Here is a 15,490-nt window from a genome sequence, read left to right on the forward strand (position 1 = left end):
CCTGGGGAGGAGTGGAGTCCGCCTTGGATATCTAAGTGGAGACCTGAGTGGGCGGTTGGGGGCCAGGCAGGAGTGCAAGGAAGAGGACTGGCCAGAGAGAGAACTGAAAGCCATCTGTGTGGAGATGGCATTTAAGCCAAAGGCTGGCTTCCGGTCAAGATGGCAGAATAGACTGTCCCCAGTGTCACCCTCTCCCACAAATCAACCAATTTACAACTATTAAAAAGCAATGACTGCCAAGCGGAAGCTGCTAGAGCTCAGGGGAAGAGGAGGAGAGACCTACAGAGTGCATGAAGGCAGGAGAAGCCGCGATGAGACAAAGAAAGGGTCGCTCCCACCATTTCAAGCCCTGGCCACTTGCAGGCTGGCCCTGGTGAGTGCACGGAGCAGGAGCTGGCAAAAGCTGCAGCTGTGCCCTTCATATGAGGTTGCTTGGAGGTGGCAGGGGAGAAGAGGGCCTTCGTGGCCCCCAGGCCAGCAGGACCACTAACAGGGTTCCCATGGATCCACATAGGAATGAGGAGCCACAACAACTGAAAAAAGGAGCCAATCAGAGGCTGGTGAGTCATTGCAAGGGACCGGCACATGGCCTGTCCCATGGGAAATGTTTGGAGTGCAGGTGTTGGGGGAGATGGGCCCACCGGGAGAACACCAGGACACAGCATGGACAGCTGATCTGCCACCCATCAGCGCAGGACCACTCAGCAGAGACGGGTCAAGAATACAGAACTGCAGGGGGTGCAGTTGCTAAAAAGACTCAGGCCCAGACCAGAGTTTCCACACAACCTGGGTGCACCAGATCTCATCAGACCCGGAAGTAACTATAAAGTCAACCATTAAACCCTGAGCCACTCAAAAAGACTTCCCCAGAGAATCAGCAGCAAAGCAGCAATTTAGCTCAACCACAGAGCTCAAGTACTGGTCCCCACAGGAAGTTCCCCCATTTTAGAAGTCAGCAAAGGACAACAAATTAGTTCAAGTGACAAGTTCAAGTGGTAGGAACAGCAAATAATCCAACACAGAACTGGAAGAAAAAACAAAATACCCACAGACCAGAGACAAAGTTTAATATTAACTAGTAAAGGTCTTACATCACCAAAGAATACCTATAAAGCCTAGATGATTGGAAGTCCCCTGGGCTACCAAGCCAGGGAGGAGGAAGGGCTGGGGGCCTCAGCCATACCCCCCAACACCCACAGCCAGCCCAGTGATGACCACCAAGACTCTTCAGAAAGCACCCCAGGCTCTCCTGAGCCGGGATGGTGGGGGGCCAAGGGCCTTGGTCATGCCCTGCTGGCACCCACAACCAGCTCAGCAACAACCACCAAGCAGTAGCAAGAAGCACTCTGGGCTCTGTAGTTAGGGCACTGGGGGCGAGGGCTTCAGCCACACCCCCCTGACATCTGCACCCAGCTCGACAATGACCAAGGCACTGCTGGAAGCCCTTTGGTCTCCCCTGAAGGAATGAGGGGGGTACCACAGGCCTCAACCCCACCCCTCCTCCTTCCTCCTTCTCCCACCCTATTTCCTTGCCCCTTCTCCTCCCTTCTCCTCCCCAACTGCTCTGCAGCATCATAGAATGTAAAAAAATAATATTAATAAATAAATAAACTTTAAAAAATACAAACAAAACACCAAACCCCAAACAAATTGCATATCTTAAAGTTTTCAGTACTGGCAGGCTTAGCATAAAAATCTGCCAGCTCATTTCCTTGGTATTTAATTGATCCTTGTTCTGCTTGATATTGGGTTAGCAGTTTTATGAACCAGTCACTTTCTTCATTAGCGTACTGGGAATTCTTGCCCAGTCCAAATGGTGTAATTTTAAAGTTATCAGAAACCTGCCCTTATCAGAGTCCTTTCCATGAATCTCTTTGAAGACAAAACACACTTTAGGCTTATGAAAAGTGCCAGAGTAAAGAATTAACTGTCTGTGAATGACAAGACTTAAGATGGCCATGGGTAAAAAGATATGATGAAAGTTTATTGCAATCATGATGCATTTGACAAGGAAAAAAAAAGTCATAGGCTGAGGGGACGGGAGAATGAAACCATGGATCTCTGCACCATGGCGGTGTCGGGGGCACCTGGGGTTGGCTCTGTGCCAGCCTTCCTGGCAGTGAGTCTTCACCCTCAAGCCTTATTAGGGCAAACAGGCCCCTCGCAAAACCCACCAGGTGCAGAAGTGCTTGGGGGTTCTAACCCGGGAGGGAGTGTTTGGGATAGGGGCAATGTTGGGCTCTGCCAGGTCAAGGGGTAGAGTGACCAGCTTCGTGAATCTTCCCCCAAAATAGCTCCTAGAGCCTTTGATTTTCAAACTGGGTTCCCTGAAGATTTAGCAGTTCCTGGGAAACCTTGGCTGCCCGTGGGAGAGGAGGCTGCAGCTGGGTAGGCCCTGGTGTGTCCCCACAGCTCTGCTTTTATCTCTTTTCTCCCCATGCCATTGGAACCAAGGTCCATGACCTTAAACTCCTGTGAGAGCCACCAGTGGTCCAGTTTCCTCCCTGTGCCCGGACAGTGGAAGTACATTGCCCAAGGTCACCCATCCAGGGAGTGAAGGCAGAGCTGGGCCAGGCAGCCAGTTCCCAGTCAGCTTCCTCTTGGCCCTCATCACACACAACACACTGGCCTTACTTGTGACATGTCCTTTGCAAAGCTACTCACAGTCCTGAGGCATTTGGTACTGTGGGATCAGCTGCCTGCGGGGGACTCAGCCCCAGGAGGGGTCACAGCCGTAACGGTGGGTGGAACTTCATAACCTCCAAGGCTCTGCTGTGCCGGTGCCTCCCTGGACCATCCTAACACCTCTGAAGTGCACTGGTGGTGGTGCCTGACCCCACAGGTGAGGAAAAAGGGGCTCCCAAAGGTGAGGGCGCTTATCCAGGTTGACCAGGCAGCAAGAGGAGAGCAGAGATCTGGACCCAGCGCTCCAGACGCTCAGCGCCAGGCTCCTTCCCCCACCAGAGCAGAGTCGAATCCCTGCTGCCCAGAAGTCCCCGTGGCGTGAGGGTTGCTCTCCCCACCAGGCCATTCCTGGAGCCTCCGCACCAGCTTGGCACACAGTAGGGCCACTGCCAATTTTTTTAAATTGTGGTAAAACATATATAACATAAAATTCACCATCTCAACCATTTTTGAGCATACAGTTCAGTGGCAGTAAGTACGTTCACATTGTCATGCAGCCATCACCACTGTGCACCTCTAGATCTTTTTCGTTTTCCCAAACTGAAACCACGTCCATAACCCCCCATTCCACCCCCACACCCCGGCGCCCACCACTCCACTTTCTGTCTCAATGACTTTGGCCACTCCAGGGACCTCAGGTGAGTGGGATCATACAGTATCTGTCCTTTTGTCCTCTTGCACTCAGCATAATGTCCTGAAGGTTCATTCGTGTTGTACCATCCGTCAGAATTTCCTTCCCTTAGAAGGCTGGATAATATTCCCTGGCATGAACGCACCACATTTTGTTTATCCATTCATCTCCTTGTGGGCACTTGGGCTGTTGTAAATAATCCAGCCACGAACGTGGCTGTACAAATATCTCGTTGAGATCCCACTTTCAGTTCTTTTGGGCATAGACGCAGACGTGGACTTGCTGGATCATATAGTAATTCTGTTTTAATTTTCTGAAGAGCTGCCACACTATGTCCACAGCAGCCGCTCCATTTTACATCCCACCGGCAGAGCACAAGGGCTCCCACTTCCCTGCATCCTCACTGACACTTGTTAGTTTTATTGGTCTCTTTCTTTCTTTCTTTTTTTTTTTTTTTGAAGATGACTGGTAAGGGGATCTTAACCCTTGACTTGGTGTTGTCAGCAATACGTTCTCCCGAGTGAGCCACGGGCCATCCCTATATAGGATCCGAACCCGTGGCCTTGGTGGTGTCAGCACCACACTCTCCCGAGTGAGCCATGGGCCAGCCCAGTCTTGTTGGTTTCTGTTCATCCTTTTTTTTTTTTTCTAGCTGCTGGCTGGTAAGGGGATCCAAACCCTTGACCTTGGTGTTATCAGCACCACACTTCAACCAAGTGAGCTGACCGGCCAGCCCCAGCCCATGTTTTTTGAATGAATGATGGATGCACATATCTGGTTGCTCTGTCTAACAGTTTAGTGAAATGCCCGTTATTTGCAAATCCACTGGAAGCGTGAGTGAAACATGCAATAGCACAGCGTAGACAGATCCACACAGGGAAAGCCAGGTGCAGACCTGCCACAGGGTAGTGTGGGACAAAGGGTGGGCTGGGGGCTGCTGGCTGTGGCCGGGGAGTGGCCTGGCTGGGCCCTGCCCTCCGCCCTGGACAGTGCAGGTCGGGCAGCTCTTCCTGCCCTTGCTGGCTTTGGCCAAGGCTGGGGTTATTTTGGGTGTGGTTGGGAGCCACTTGCGACACGCACACCTCCCTTCCAACGCCTGCAGGGCCAGCCAGCGCAGCTCCCTCAGCTGTCACGGCCCTGTGGCTGTGTCTTAGGAACCAATTCTGTTAGGTCGTGGTCCTCCAGTTACACAGGTCCCCGTTTTCCAGGGACTTTTTCCCAGAGCCCTGGCAGGGCTGGGAGATGTGGGCACTGCTCCCGTAGCTGCCACTGTCCCTGACTTTGGGGATTTGGGCAGGCTTCGGCCCCAAACCCTCTGAAGCTGTTTCCTCTGAGCCTAGAAGATGGGGCGCATTGAGAAGAATTCAACTTTAGGAAGGATGTGAGGGTTCGGCCCAGAAAAAAAACCTAGCAGCTGGCTGGGTTTTGCTTTTCTTGACATTCTGTGGGTGAGGCTCAGAGCTCAGAGAGATGAATCCCCTCTCTCGCAGCCCAATTAGGTCTCCTGACTCTGACCCCAGGCACCACTCTGCATTCAGTATTTCTAGCTAAACACTTACTGAGTGCCTTCTGTATGCCAGGCATTGTGTGTGTGTCTCTGTGTGTCTGTGGGGGCAGGGGACAGGAGGCCCAAAAGTGACAGAGCCCTTTCCCTGAGGTGCCTCTGCTCCTGGGCCCTGTGTACTGCCCAGAGGATCCCCCACCTGCAGAGCCCTGGCTCAGGCTGCCCCTCCACCCACAGGATGGTCCAGGAGCAGTGCTGCCACAACCAGCTGGAGGAGCTGCACTGTGCCACAGGCATCAACCTGGCCAATGAGCAGGACAGCTGTGCCACATCCCACAGTGACAGCGCCAGCCTAGAGGCCATTGTTGTGAAGGTAAGGACCCAGGACCGTGTGGGGCCTCTGTCCATCCCCCTGCTAGCCAGCAGGCCCAGGTCCCCTCCCAGCTCAGCAGACTCTGGGCCTCTTCTCAGCTCAGCCAGCCCAGGCCCCCTCCTATTCAAGTGTTCCCTCCTCCTCCAGTCTAGTCAGTAAACCCTAGAGGACACCCAGGGCCCAGTCCCATGCTGGGGAAACAGGGATGAAGTGAGCTGGTCTGTCCTGAGGACCACCCATCCCCAGGCTTCAGGCAGAACGCAGAGGCCAGAGCAGGGGTCATCTGGGGCCTTCAGAATCTTCTCATCAGGGTAGGTACCTCCACCCCTTGAAGGAGGTCTTTAAGCTTCTCTGTCCCCAGGCTAGTTGGGGCCAGAGCTCAGAATGGGCCCCCACCAAGGCCTTTTATATCACATGACTTCTATAACTACTGTAGAGGATGAAACTGAGATTCAGAGAGGCCTGCACTCTGAAGTGGTTTCTCGGCAGCCCTGTTAGGGTCTCACAGCAACTATTGGGGGAGGGTCCTGCACTGAAGGAAAGCTGTGAGTAAATGATGTAATCTCCTTCACTGAGCATCCTGGGACCCCAAGTCCAGGCCAGGTCATCCAGGCCTGCCATTGCTGTGGAAGGTCTGCTGCTTTGCATGATGTGGAGAAGGGCCTGACAGTGTTCTCAGGTTTGAACACCACAAATACACTACAGATGTCCAGGCTGTCCCTCCCTCACCACCTCCCAAGGGAGGAAACAAGCCTGGCCAGGAGGAACTTTGGTTTGGAAACATTAACCTGGTCGGCTGGGCCTCTGTTGGAGGTGCCAGATGACGAAAGTGAATTCCCTGGAAGAAGCTTTCTTGTTCCCGGTTAGGAAGGAGATGTAGTTATTTCGTGGAGCAAGAATCTGAGTGAAGTCTGGATTCTAGGAGGGGGTGTGGGGGTTCCTTTTTGGGGATTCTCTCTCCTCATAGATTGGGCCATGGAGGGAGACTCCGTGTGGAGGACTTGGGGGTCCAGAGCCCCCACCCGCCTTGGCCTGTGTGGGCTTTCACAGGAGGAGGCTCTGGTGTGAGGGAGCTGGGTGGGGTGAGGGTGGAGCGGCCTAGTCTAGGGATATCTGCAGCCAGGACATTGGGCATCCAGTGACTGCCTCGCTGGGCAGGGCTGGGGCTCTGCGGATGCCTGTCAGACAGCTATTCCCATGTCCTCAGACTTGAGAGAAAGGGAGGTGCAGAAAAGCACAAAGCACCCTAACAGGAGTGGGTCCAGATTGCTTTGGCAGATGAGTGATTTGTGTTTCTGGGAAAGGTTACTCACAGTCCAAAGGTGGATGAGGTAGCAGATGCCCCCTGCTCTTTCTGGTCGCATGGAAGACCTGTGTGTTAGTTCATTTCTGTTGCTTATAACAAAATACCTGCAACTGGGTAGTTTATAAAGAAATGAAATTCATTTCTACAATTTTAGAGTCTGGGAAGTCCAAGCAAGGTTCAGGGAACACATTTGGTGAGGGTCTTCTTCTAGGTGGGAACTCTCTATAGAATCCCACAGTGACTAGGTCGTCACATGGTGAGAGTGGGCTGAGCAAGAGAGCTGACCTGCTCATTTGCCCTCCTTATACAGCCATCAGAACCACGCCCGTGATAACCGATTATGCCATGAATGGATCAGTCCTTTCACAAGGGCACAGTCCTCACCATCTAATCACCTCTCAGAGGCCCACCTTTCAGTTACCGTAATTGGCTTTCTCACCCTCTTAACACCGTGGAGATCAAGCTTCCAATACATGAACTTCTGGGGGGCACATTTGACCCCTAGACACCCATCAACCTCCACAGAAGCTAGAGCAAAGCCACACCTCCCTAGCTCCTGCTGTGGACTTTTTAGAAAGTTCTGTGTTCTTCTTAGGGTAACCACTTAATAAGGACTGCAGTGGTGCTTATCATGTGGCAGGGTGGATGTTGTTTCCAGGGCTCAGGTGTGAGGACTCAGGGACTCAGGTGTGATTTTTGGGGTCCAGGTGCCAAGCAGCAACCTAATCCCATGCCTTGCGTGATGATTTGTCAAGGGCCCATGCTTTTCAAACGCCCAATGCTTCCTGAGCCTTCCAACTCCAGAGGGGGAGACAAGGTGCATATCCATTCTTCTGGGCATAGTAGAGAATTCTTTGACCCCGCAAAAGGGGTGGACACTTTGGAGCTCTTGCGTGACCCTCTAAGAGGCTCCTCTTCTGGAGGTGTGTGGGCAGAGCCGGGTGGTTGCTGGGCAGGGCATGGGTAGGGAGGGGAGGTGGAGCTCATGCTGGTTGCAGCCCCTTTAAAGTTTCTTTCAAAACCGAGACCTAGAAGATTTGGGGGCTCAGCTTTCTTTGCTATTTATTGCCGACATTGAGAAGTGGTACCTAAGTCTGACATGTGTCATTGCTGTCCACGGTGTGTGGACACGGGCGGATCAGGGAGGTGTCCCCTGAGGCACATCAGGGGGCCCTGCTGGCGGTCTGCCCAGCTTCTCTATCTGTAGTCTCCGCCTGTGTTTGCAGAAGTGCTGCCATTGCTGCCTGCTGGGGAGGGCAGCCCAGGCCCAGGGCCAGAGCTGTGAGTACAGCTTCATGGTTGGCTATCAGTGTGGACTGGTCTAACAAGCGTGCTGCGTCAAGGGCCAGGAGACCACAGACTTTGCCCCGGGGGACGTCGGGGACCTCCAAGAACCGGGTAATTTCTCTCCTCTCTTCCCTCTGGGGCAGTGTATTAGTCAGGGTTCTCTAGGATGTGTATATAGAGAGAAAGAGATGTATTTTAGGGAATTGGCTCACACAACTGTGGAGGCTGCAAGTCCACAGTCTGCAGGGTGGGCTGGCGGGCTGGAGACACAGGGAAGAGGTGACATTGCGGCTCGAGTCCAAAGGCAGTCTGCCGGCAGAATTCCCTCTCCTTGGGGGAGGTCAGACTTGTTTTTCTTGGGACCTTCAACTGATGGGACGAGGCCCACCCACATTATGGAGGGCCATCTGCTTTGTCAAAGTCCACTGACTAAATATTAATGTTATCTAAAAAAATACCTTCACAGCAACATCCAGACGAGCTTCTGACCAAATGTCTGGGTACCGTGGCCCAGCCAACTGGACCCATAACATTAGCCATCGAAGGCTGTGTGGCATGCGCAGTACCACTGCCCTACTTGCGCAGACCCGTTCTAGTTCTCAGAGCCATTTAATGTTTGTTACCTCATCTGTGAACCACTGTTCTGGAGTGAGGCCGAGCACTCGGGATCTGGGATCAGAGTAATCTGTTCACATCCCAGTCCTAATGTGAAACTTGGGCCTCCATTTCCCCATCTGTGAAATGGGGACAATTGCAGCCCTACTTCATGAGGTAGCGTAAGGGAGGATTGAATGGAGAATGGGTACAAAGTGTCTGGTGTGGCACTTGGCTCCCTAAGCCTCTACCCTCTAGGTTTTGCCCTGTCCCTCCAACAGCCAGGGGCAGCGTGGGTGGCTGCCCTTGCTTTTGCTTTATAAACAAGAACCTGATGCCCAAGGTCACATGGCCGACACGCAGAGGAGCGTGAACCCTGACCTTCTGATTCGTGGCTGGTGTCGTCTCCATTTGGAGCCCAGGGTGTGTGGGCAAAGGCTGGGGACATTGCCTGTTAACAACAGGCTATGTTCTTTCAGACAACAGACACTCACTCGGCAGAGGGGTGTGTGACCCCAAGAACCGCTTCAAGACAGCTCCCAGCTGTGCTTTTCTGACCTCTGTTTTGTCCAAAGCCTTGGGACATGGCTCAGTTACATGTTCAGGACATTTCTTGGTTGATTAATGGTCTTTTTCACTTATGTGATGGTTTCTTGTGCCATAATGGACATCACCCTGGAAAAATGCAGGAGTCCACCCTGCCTGAGCTTGCTCAGTGACTTTGGGCCTGTTCCCTCCTCTTTCTGAGCTTCATCCCCCTCTGTTATAACAGCAGAATATGCCAGAAGGGTTGAAAGGGAAGGGCTCACAGACGCCTTGTCTCTAAGCTAGTCCATCTGTCATGTGGCTTCCTGACCCCGATGGCTTTGGGGTCCTGGTTCAAAGGGACCCATCTCTCACTTTTGATTTCAGAAGTCACAGTCATAAAGGGCGATTGGGACCACTTTCCAGCTTTTGAAATCAGAGATGATATTTTCACATGAAACAAACCCAAACTGTTCATCCTGGTGGAGAATTTCTCCTGTGTCTCTTGGGAGGATTTCTGTAGATTTATGTCTGCTGTATTAACAGTCTCGGGCTTTTCCGCAGATCCAGATGGTTTCTCTTTCCCCATCTTCGATGTGCTTTAATTCCTGCTCAGACTTTTCATCAAATGCTTCCTCCTTTGGGAGGGTTTCCCGTCTTTTCCTCCTCACCCGGGCACGGACTCACCTTCTTCCCTTGCACTGACATGTGTTGTGGGCCTACTGTGTGCTACCGAAGGGCCACAGAGAGGGTCTGCAGACCAGCCCTGGCCTGCAACCCAGTAAGTACTGAGGTCAAGAGCAAGCCTTCAGAAACTAATGTGAGTGTTTGATAGCTCAGCGGGGGGATGAGATTCCACCCATGACAATAAACTTTCACCGTGTGCCTGGCTTTAGGCTTGGAGGATGTGTCCTGGTGGATAGTAAGGCTGACCGCATTGCTGAAATACTCGAGTAATTGGACTCTGTAGCAGCTCTCAGCGTGACGTTAGTGATCACAGCCCGCTGCGCCTGTGCTGCTTCTGTTATAACTGATGTTTCGGAGATTTAACTAACTTATGGGTGTAATTCTCTCTTAAAAAGGATAAAAGTTAATACTTAGCTGTTTGTAAGATTTAAAAATGGGCATTACTTCCTGATATTGACAAAAAGAGAAAATATCTGGGGTTTCTTCTAAGACGAGATGGGACACTGGGGTTGGATAAACGTCTGTCTTGGTCTCTCTTTCCCCCGTAGCTGAGATTTCTGAGGTCGAGGAGGAACAGGAGGACCCCTACCTGAATGACCGCTGCCGAGGTGAGACACTGCTCCTGGGACCCGTTTGGTAGCTAATGACACCCAGAGCAAAGTCAGCACTGACCTCATTGGGAGTTTGGGCCTCAGGTTTGCTTTGGTTCACCCTCAGAAGTGCCCCTTGGCCAGGAGTCAACTGTGAGCCACTTCTGCCCTCGGGGACCCCTGGCCTCCCTCCTTCTCTTCCCCTTCACCCTCCAGAGCTGGGGGCCCCAGCGGGGAGCAAGGCGGAGGGTGGGCTTGTGGAAAAGGGGCTGTGGTGAGAACAGCTTTTCCCTGAATGTTCCGAGAGCTCACAGGCTCTGTGAACAGTGGCCGCTGGCTTCCCCGAGGCTGGGAGCCCCTCAGGGAGGAGGCTACGTGTTACCTGCCTTGGTGTCCCTGGAGCCCAACCACGGTGCCATCAGTAATAGTCATTTTTCTCCCAAGGGAGAGATTTTCAAATTTAAAGTATGGACTCGCAGTTTTGTTTTTCACATGATGAAACTTTATTTCTCTTTAATGGAACATTCCGGCATGTCTAGACTGGCAGATTGGCTTCACAGATTCATTCAGCGGCCCGCCCTGTGGTTGGGGTGTTAATCAGGGAGGCAGTGTAATCACAAGATAATGCGGTCAGCGTACAGTGACAGTCGGCTCAGAGGCCTGGGAGAAGAGGAGACAGGAGGAGCATAGAGCCCCAGAAAGCCTCATAAGCTCTCTAGGGGGAGTGGGAGGGTCTTCCTGGAGGAGAGAAAGGCTGGTTTGCAATGGATGAGGATGGACTGGCCAGGAGAATGACACCGAAAGGGTATTTTGGGCAGCAGGAGTGGCAGTCTCAAACCTGGTGAGGGGTGCAGGTGCTGGTGGGCGGTGGGGGTGGGAGGGGGGCATGGAGGGACAGAGGAACAGGTGGAGAAGCGGGCAGGGCCCTGCAGGTCCTGGGCAGCAGTTCGAAATGTATCTCGCCAAGTCTTTACCTGGTAGAAGCTTGTCCCGGTGAGACACAGTTTGAGCCTACCCACTGGCTGCCCTGTGGTTACAGGGCAGTACCAGGGCTGCTCAGGGAGCCCAGGCAGGGGGCGGCTGTGGCCACAGCCAGATGAGAGGCCACTGGAGCTGAGGCAGCAGAGATGGGAATGGGGTTTGAGAGTTATGTGGGGGCGGGTGGGGCCTGTTCTAGGCCTGCTCCTGCGGGGTCTGTGGCTGTCAGCATGTGGCCACTCTTTCTGCGTTGCCCCTTCCAGCCCCACTCTAACCTTCAGAGGCCGCCCTGCACACCACCGCATTGGTCAGTCCATGGCTGGGGTCTCCTGTGGGTGGGCTCCAGCCCGGGAACGTGCCTTCTTGAGTCAGTCTACACTGTGGGCATTTTCTCTGACCCGGTCTGAACAGACCTAGAAAGCAAAGGTCTCTGGGCTGCACCCACCCTCACGTCTGCTCTGATTACAGGTGGTGGGCCCTGCAAACAGCAGTGCTGTGACACGGGGGACAAGGTAGTCTGCTCGGGCTACCAACTACTGGCTGATGGCGTCTCCTGCGAAGGTAACGTCTCCCTCCCAGTTGCCAGCAGGACCTGCGTGTCACTGGGTGCGGGAGTGTGTGCTTAGGGTCTGAGCAGGGCCTGCCTTGCACACCCTGGGGCCCCATTTGGGGTGGAGAGCAGCCCAGCACTGGCTTTCTGGCGCTCCCTAGAGTTTGCAGCTCCACGGCTCCCAGATAGGACCCCCATCCAGAACATAAACACTGGGGCTGGGAAAGAGGACTGGATTTGCGTCCAAACAGGGTCCAGATCCAGGGTCTGCTGAGTGGCCTTGGGTTTGTACCAGCCTCTCTCAGCCCCCTCATCTGGGAGATGAGGGAGATGCTGCGCCCCTTATGGGGTCCTTGAGGATCACAAAGGGATTGGCACTTACCCAGAAAGAGCAATGGATCTGAAACGTAGCAAGGAGGGGAATCATTGCTTCTGATTTGGTGACATGTCCCCATGACCCCAGTCCAGCACATGCTCCAGATGGGCACAAGGCAGGGCTCAGCTCAGTTTGAGTGGGTGACTTGACGGGCATAGGGAACCAGTCCCACCGTGGCTTCTGGTACATTCCTTCTGAGAAAGCATGAGGATCAGTTCTTGCTGGTTACTCCTGTGTTGCCTTGGTTGCTCCTAGATATCAATGAATGCATCATGGGCAGCCACAATTGCCGGCTTGGAGAATCCTGCATCAATACAGTGGGCTCTTTCCGCTGCCAGCGAGATAGCAGCTGCGGGACTGGCTATGAGCTCACAGAGGACAATAGCTGCAAATGTACGGCACATGCTCCGAGTCTAAAATCCTCCTGTACCTGCGTGTGGACATGGCGCGGTGGGAGGGCCGCATGAGGCTCCTGGGTCTGGGCTCTGGTGGTGGGCGCCCCCGTGTGGCTGCCTGGGGTACAGCGTCCTCATCTGCGGGAGGGATGGGGTCACACCTGCGTGACCAATAATAACTAGGAGTGTCAAGGGTGAATGGGATGAAGAGTGAAAGCATTGGCAGTCATGTTCAGATGTTTAAAAGGTTGTCAGTAGCGCACCGGTACTGGCTAGTTCTGTGTACCTTCTTCTGGTGCTGAGTTGATGGCAAATACGGATTTCTGAAAAGGTTCAGTGCCCGATCATTTTAAAACGAGATTAGGGATGAATTTTAGGTGCTCATATGTGCTTTCTACAATAAAAAAAGAAAAAGAAAAAAAATTCCACTATTTTTGCACAACAGCTGCCTGCCATCTGATTTCAGGCTTCCTTGAAGTTCAAAGCATATCCCCTTCAAGTTCAAAGCATATCCCCTTCCGCTGCTAAAAACATGACATTTCTGGCTGCAGCTTTTCCCTGCTAAGCCATAGATGTTATTTGGCAGATAAGGATCTGATGAGGATCTTTTAGAACATAGTTTTCTGCAGAGAGTTTCAAGCCTTTCAGAAGGACAGAAACACTTGCATAAAAATGATGATCTTGAACTATGAGGGTGACTCAAAAGCAGGGCCCACCCTCCTGACCTCCGAGGGCCACTGTGCAAGTTCAGTCCCTCCACCCTGCACACTGGCGGGCCTTTGGACCCCGAGAGCCCAGTGGCCAAGCTGGCTAGTATACATATTTGAACGCTTGACAGCCATGAACTCCAAGGGGAGAACAGCCCATTGCATCCTGTCACAGCAGTAACCATTGTGAATATTTGGAATATCGTGAAGACTTCAGAATGAATAAGTTTATGGAGACTGCGTTTACTGCCACTTGGATCATTGCCTTGTGATCTAAATTAAACACACACTTAGCCTGAAACGAATAATAATAATGTCTGCCAGGAAAATGCCTGGGTTATTTATTATATAACAGAAAGTTTTGCCTCATAAGAGTCTTGGGGAAAAGAAAAATCAATATTTTTAAGTATTCAGCAACTTGAGCACTATTTGGCTCGCTAAAGCCCTTTTTGTACGTGACCTCTCTATTGGAATGTTTGGGGTTATAGTTTGAGTAATAAGCATTAAAAAAACTTTCTTGTGATCGTAAAGTGTTGTAAGATGCTTCTGTCAGGACTCTTGCTAACAATTTCCTTTTTTTATGATGTACCAGATATTGACGAGTGTGAGAGTGGTATTCATAACTGCCTCCCCAATTTTATCTGTCAGAATACTCTGGGATCCTTCCGCTGCAGACCCAAGCTACAGTGCAGGAGTGGCTTTATACAAGATGCTCTAGGCAACTGTATTGGTAAGACGCCTGCCGCCAGGGCTAGTGGGGTGCTCCAGGCGGGCGAATGGTCCAGCCACAGGCCACGCCTCTGGAATCCGAGGGGCCACATAGTGTGCAGAGCAGGGATTGGTGAGCTTTACCTCATAAAGGGCCAAATAGCAAATATTTTAGGCATTGTGGGCTACGTGGTCTCTGTTGCAATCACTCAACTGTGCTGTTGTAGCACAGACCACAAACTATATATAAACAAATGAGCAAGGCTATGTTCCAATAAAACTTTATTTAGAAAAACAGGTGGCAAGCTGGGTTTGGCCTGAGGGTCATAGTTTGCCAACCCTTGGCGTGGATGAAAGACCTTGGGTTTTAGAGTCAGAGACACCTGGTTTTAAGCTGAGGGACCTAAGAAAATTTCCTTACTTCCTTTGAGCCTCAGTTTCCTCCCCTGTAAAATGGGAGTGATCATAGTATCTGGCTTATAGGCGCGAGGCAAGGATTAAGGGAGTGCTTGCAAAATGCCTGGAACGTGGGAAGCACTCAATGAATGGTAGTTTCCTGCCACAGCTGTTTAGTCTGTTACAAAATTGTTTACAAAAATACTCTGTAAGTAGTTGAGTTCATAGAGACAGAAAGTAGGATGGTTACCAGGGGCTGAGGGGAGGGCAGGGGGCAGTTAGCGTTTCATGGGTATGGAGTTTCAGTTTGGGAGGATGAAAAGTTTCTGGAGACAGACAGTGGTGGTGGTTGCCCAGCAGTGTGGATGTACTTAATGCTGAATTGTACTCTTAAACCGGTTAAGAGAGCAAATTTTATGTTACATATATGTCACCACAATTTTTTAAGAAAACCAAACTCTTTGTTGATATCAGAAGACCAATGTGAAAGGAGAGAAAATCCCATGTGAACCTAGTGTAAAAACAGATGTGGTCTGACTGCTCACAATGGAGGAGCAGCGTGGTGCAGGGTCAGGGAGCGGTGCCTGCTGTGGAAAGACAGGAGGTGGCCCTTGCCTTCCCCTGGGGTCGTCCAGGTTGACCACCTGGCTCGGCCACTGTTTGTGGTCAGCGCCTCAGTCCAAATCTGCCAGCCTTCCCTCACCCTCTGCTTGGCAGAAACTTCCAGATGCTGCTTTTGAGGTTGGAGAGACTTTTCTCCTGATCTGAACTGCAGCTGGCACGAGGTGCCCCCCACCCTACCTGAGGGGTCCACATCCCCCTCCTCTTGACAGGCTGTCCCTGCATGAGCAAGGGACTGTGAATTTGTCTTATCTCTATCTCAACTTTTTCTTAGATAGATCTGTATTGATCATTTACTTGAAATGGTAGTTTTGATTGAAAGCTCCCCCCCATTTTTACTACCCTAAGTTATTTAAAGACAAGTAGAATAGTGACCCTTTAGGACTGGGCCCCATCTGCACCCCACCCCAGCCTTCTCCCCTTACAATTCACCTTTCATCCCATGGGGCTCGGCTTGCGAGTTGGCCCCTTGCCAGTCCCCTGCCAGTGGGCCAGTTGTCCCTCAGCACGGGGCAGTGAGTGGGGAGGCTGCTGGCCCCCCAGGGCCGGGAGGGAGGGGGGTCCTGCTCAGACTTGC

At 52.1% G+C, this 15,490-nt stretch overlaps 1 protein-coding gene across 1 annotated transcript in view; it reads left to right on the plus strand.

Annotated features, from left to right (window-relative positions):
* Window positions 1–15,490, plus strand: part of LOC134368953 (fibulin-1-like) — a 58,419-nt gene that overhangs the window by 11,390 nt on the left and 31,539 nt on the right. Inside the window, 6 exon segments of the mRNA XM_063085191.1 lie at window positions 5,058–5,193; window positions 7,726–7,897; window positions 10,141–10,200; window positions 11,629–11,721; window positions 12,342–12,479; window positions 13,781–13,918. Coding sequence (XP_062941261.1) covers window positions 5,058–5,193; window positions 7,726–7,897; window positions 10,141–10,200; window positions 11,629–11,721; window positions 12,342–12,479; window positions 13,781–13,918 — 737 coding nt within the window.

The sequence above is a fragment of the Cynocephalus volans genome, chromosome Y (assembly GCF_027409185.1).
Source record: "Cynocephalus volans isolate mCynVol1 chromosome Y, mCynVol1.pri, whole genome shotgun sequence".
In the NCBI taxonomy this organism is placed as follows: Eukaryota; Metazoa; Chordata; class Mammalia; order Dermoptera; family Cynocephalidae; genus Cynocephalus; species Cynocephalus volans.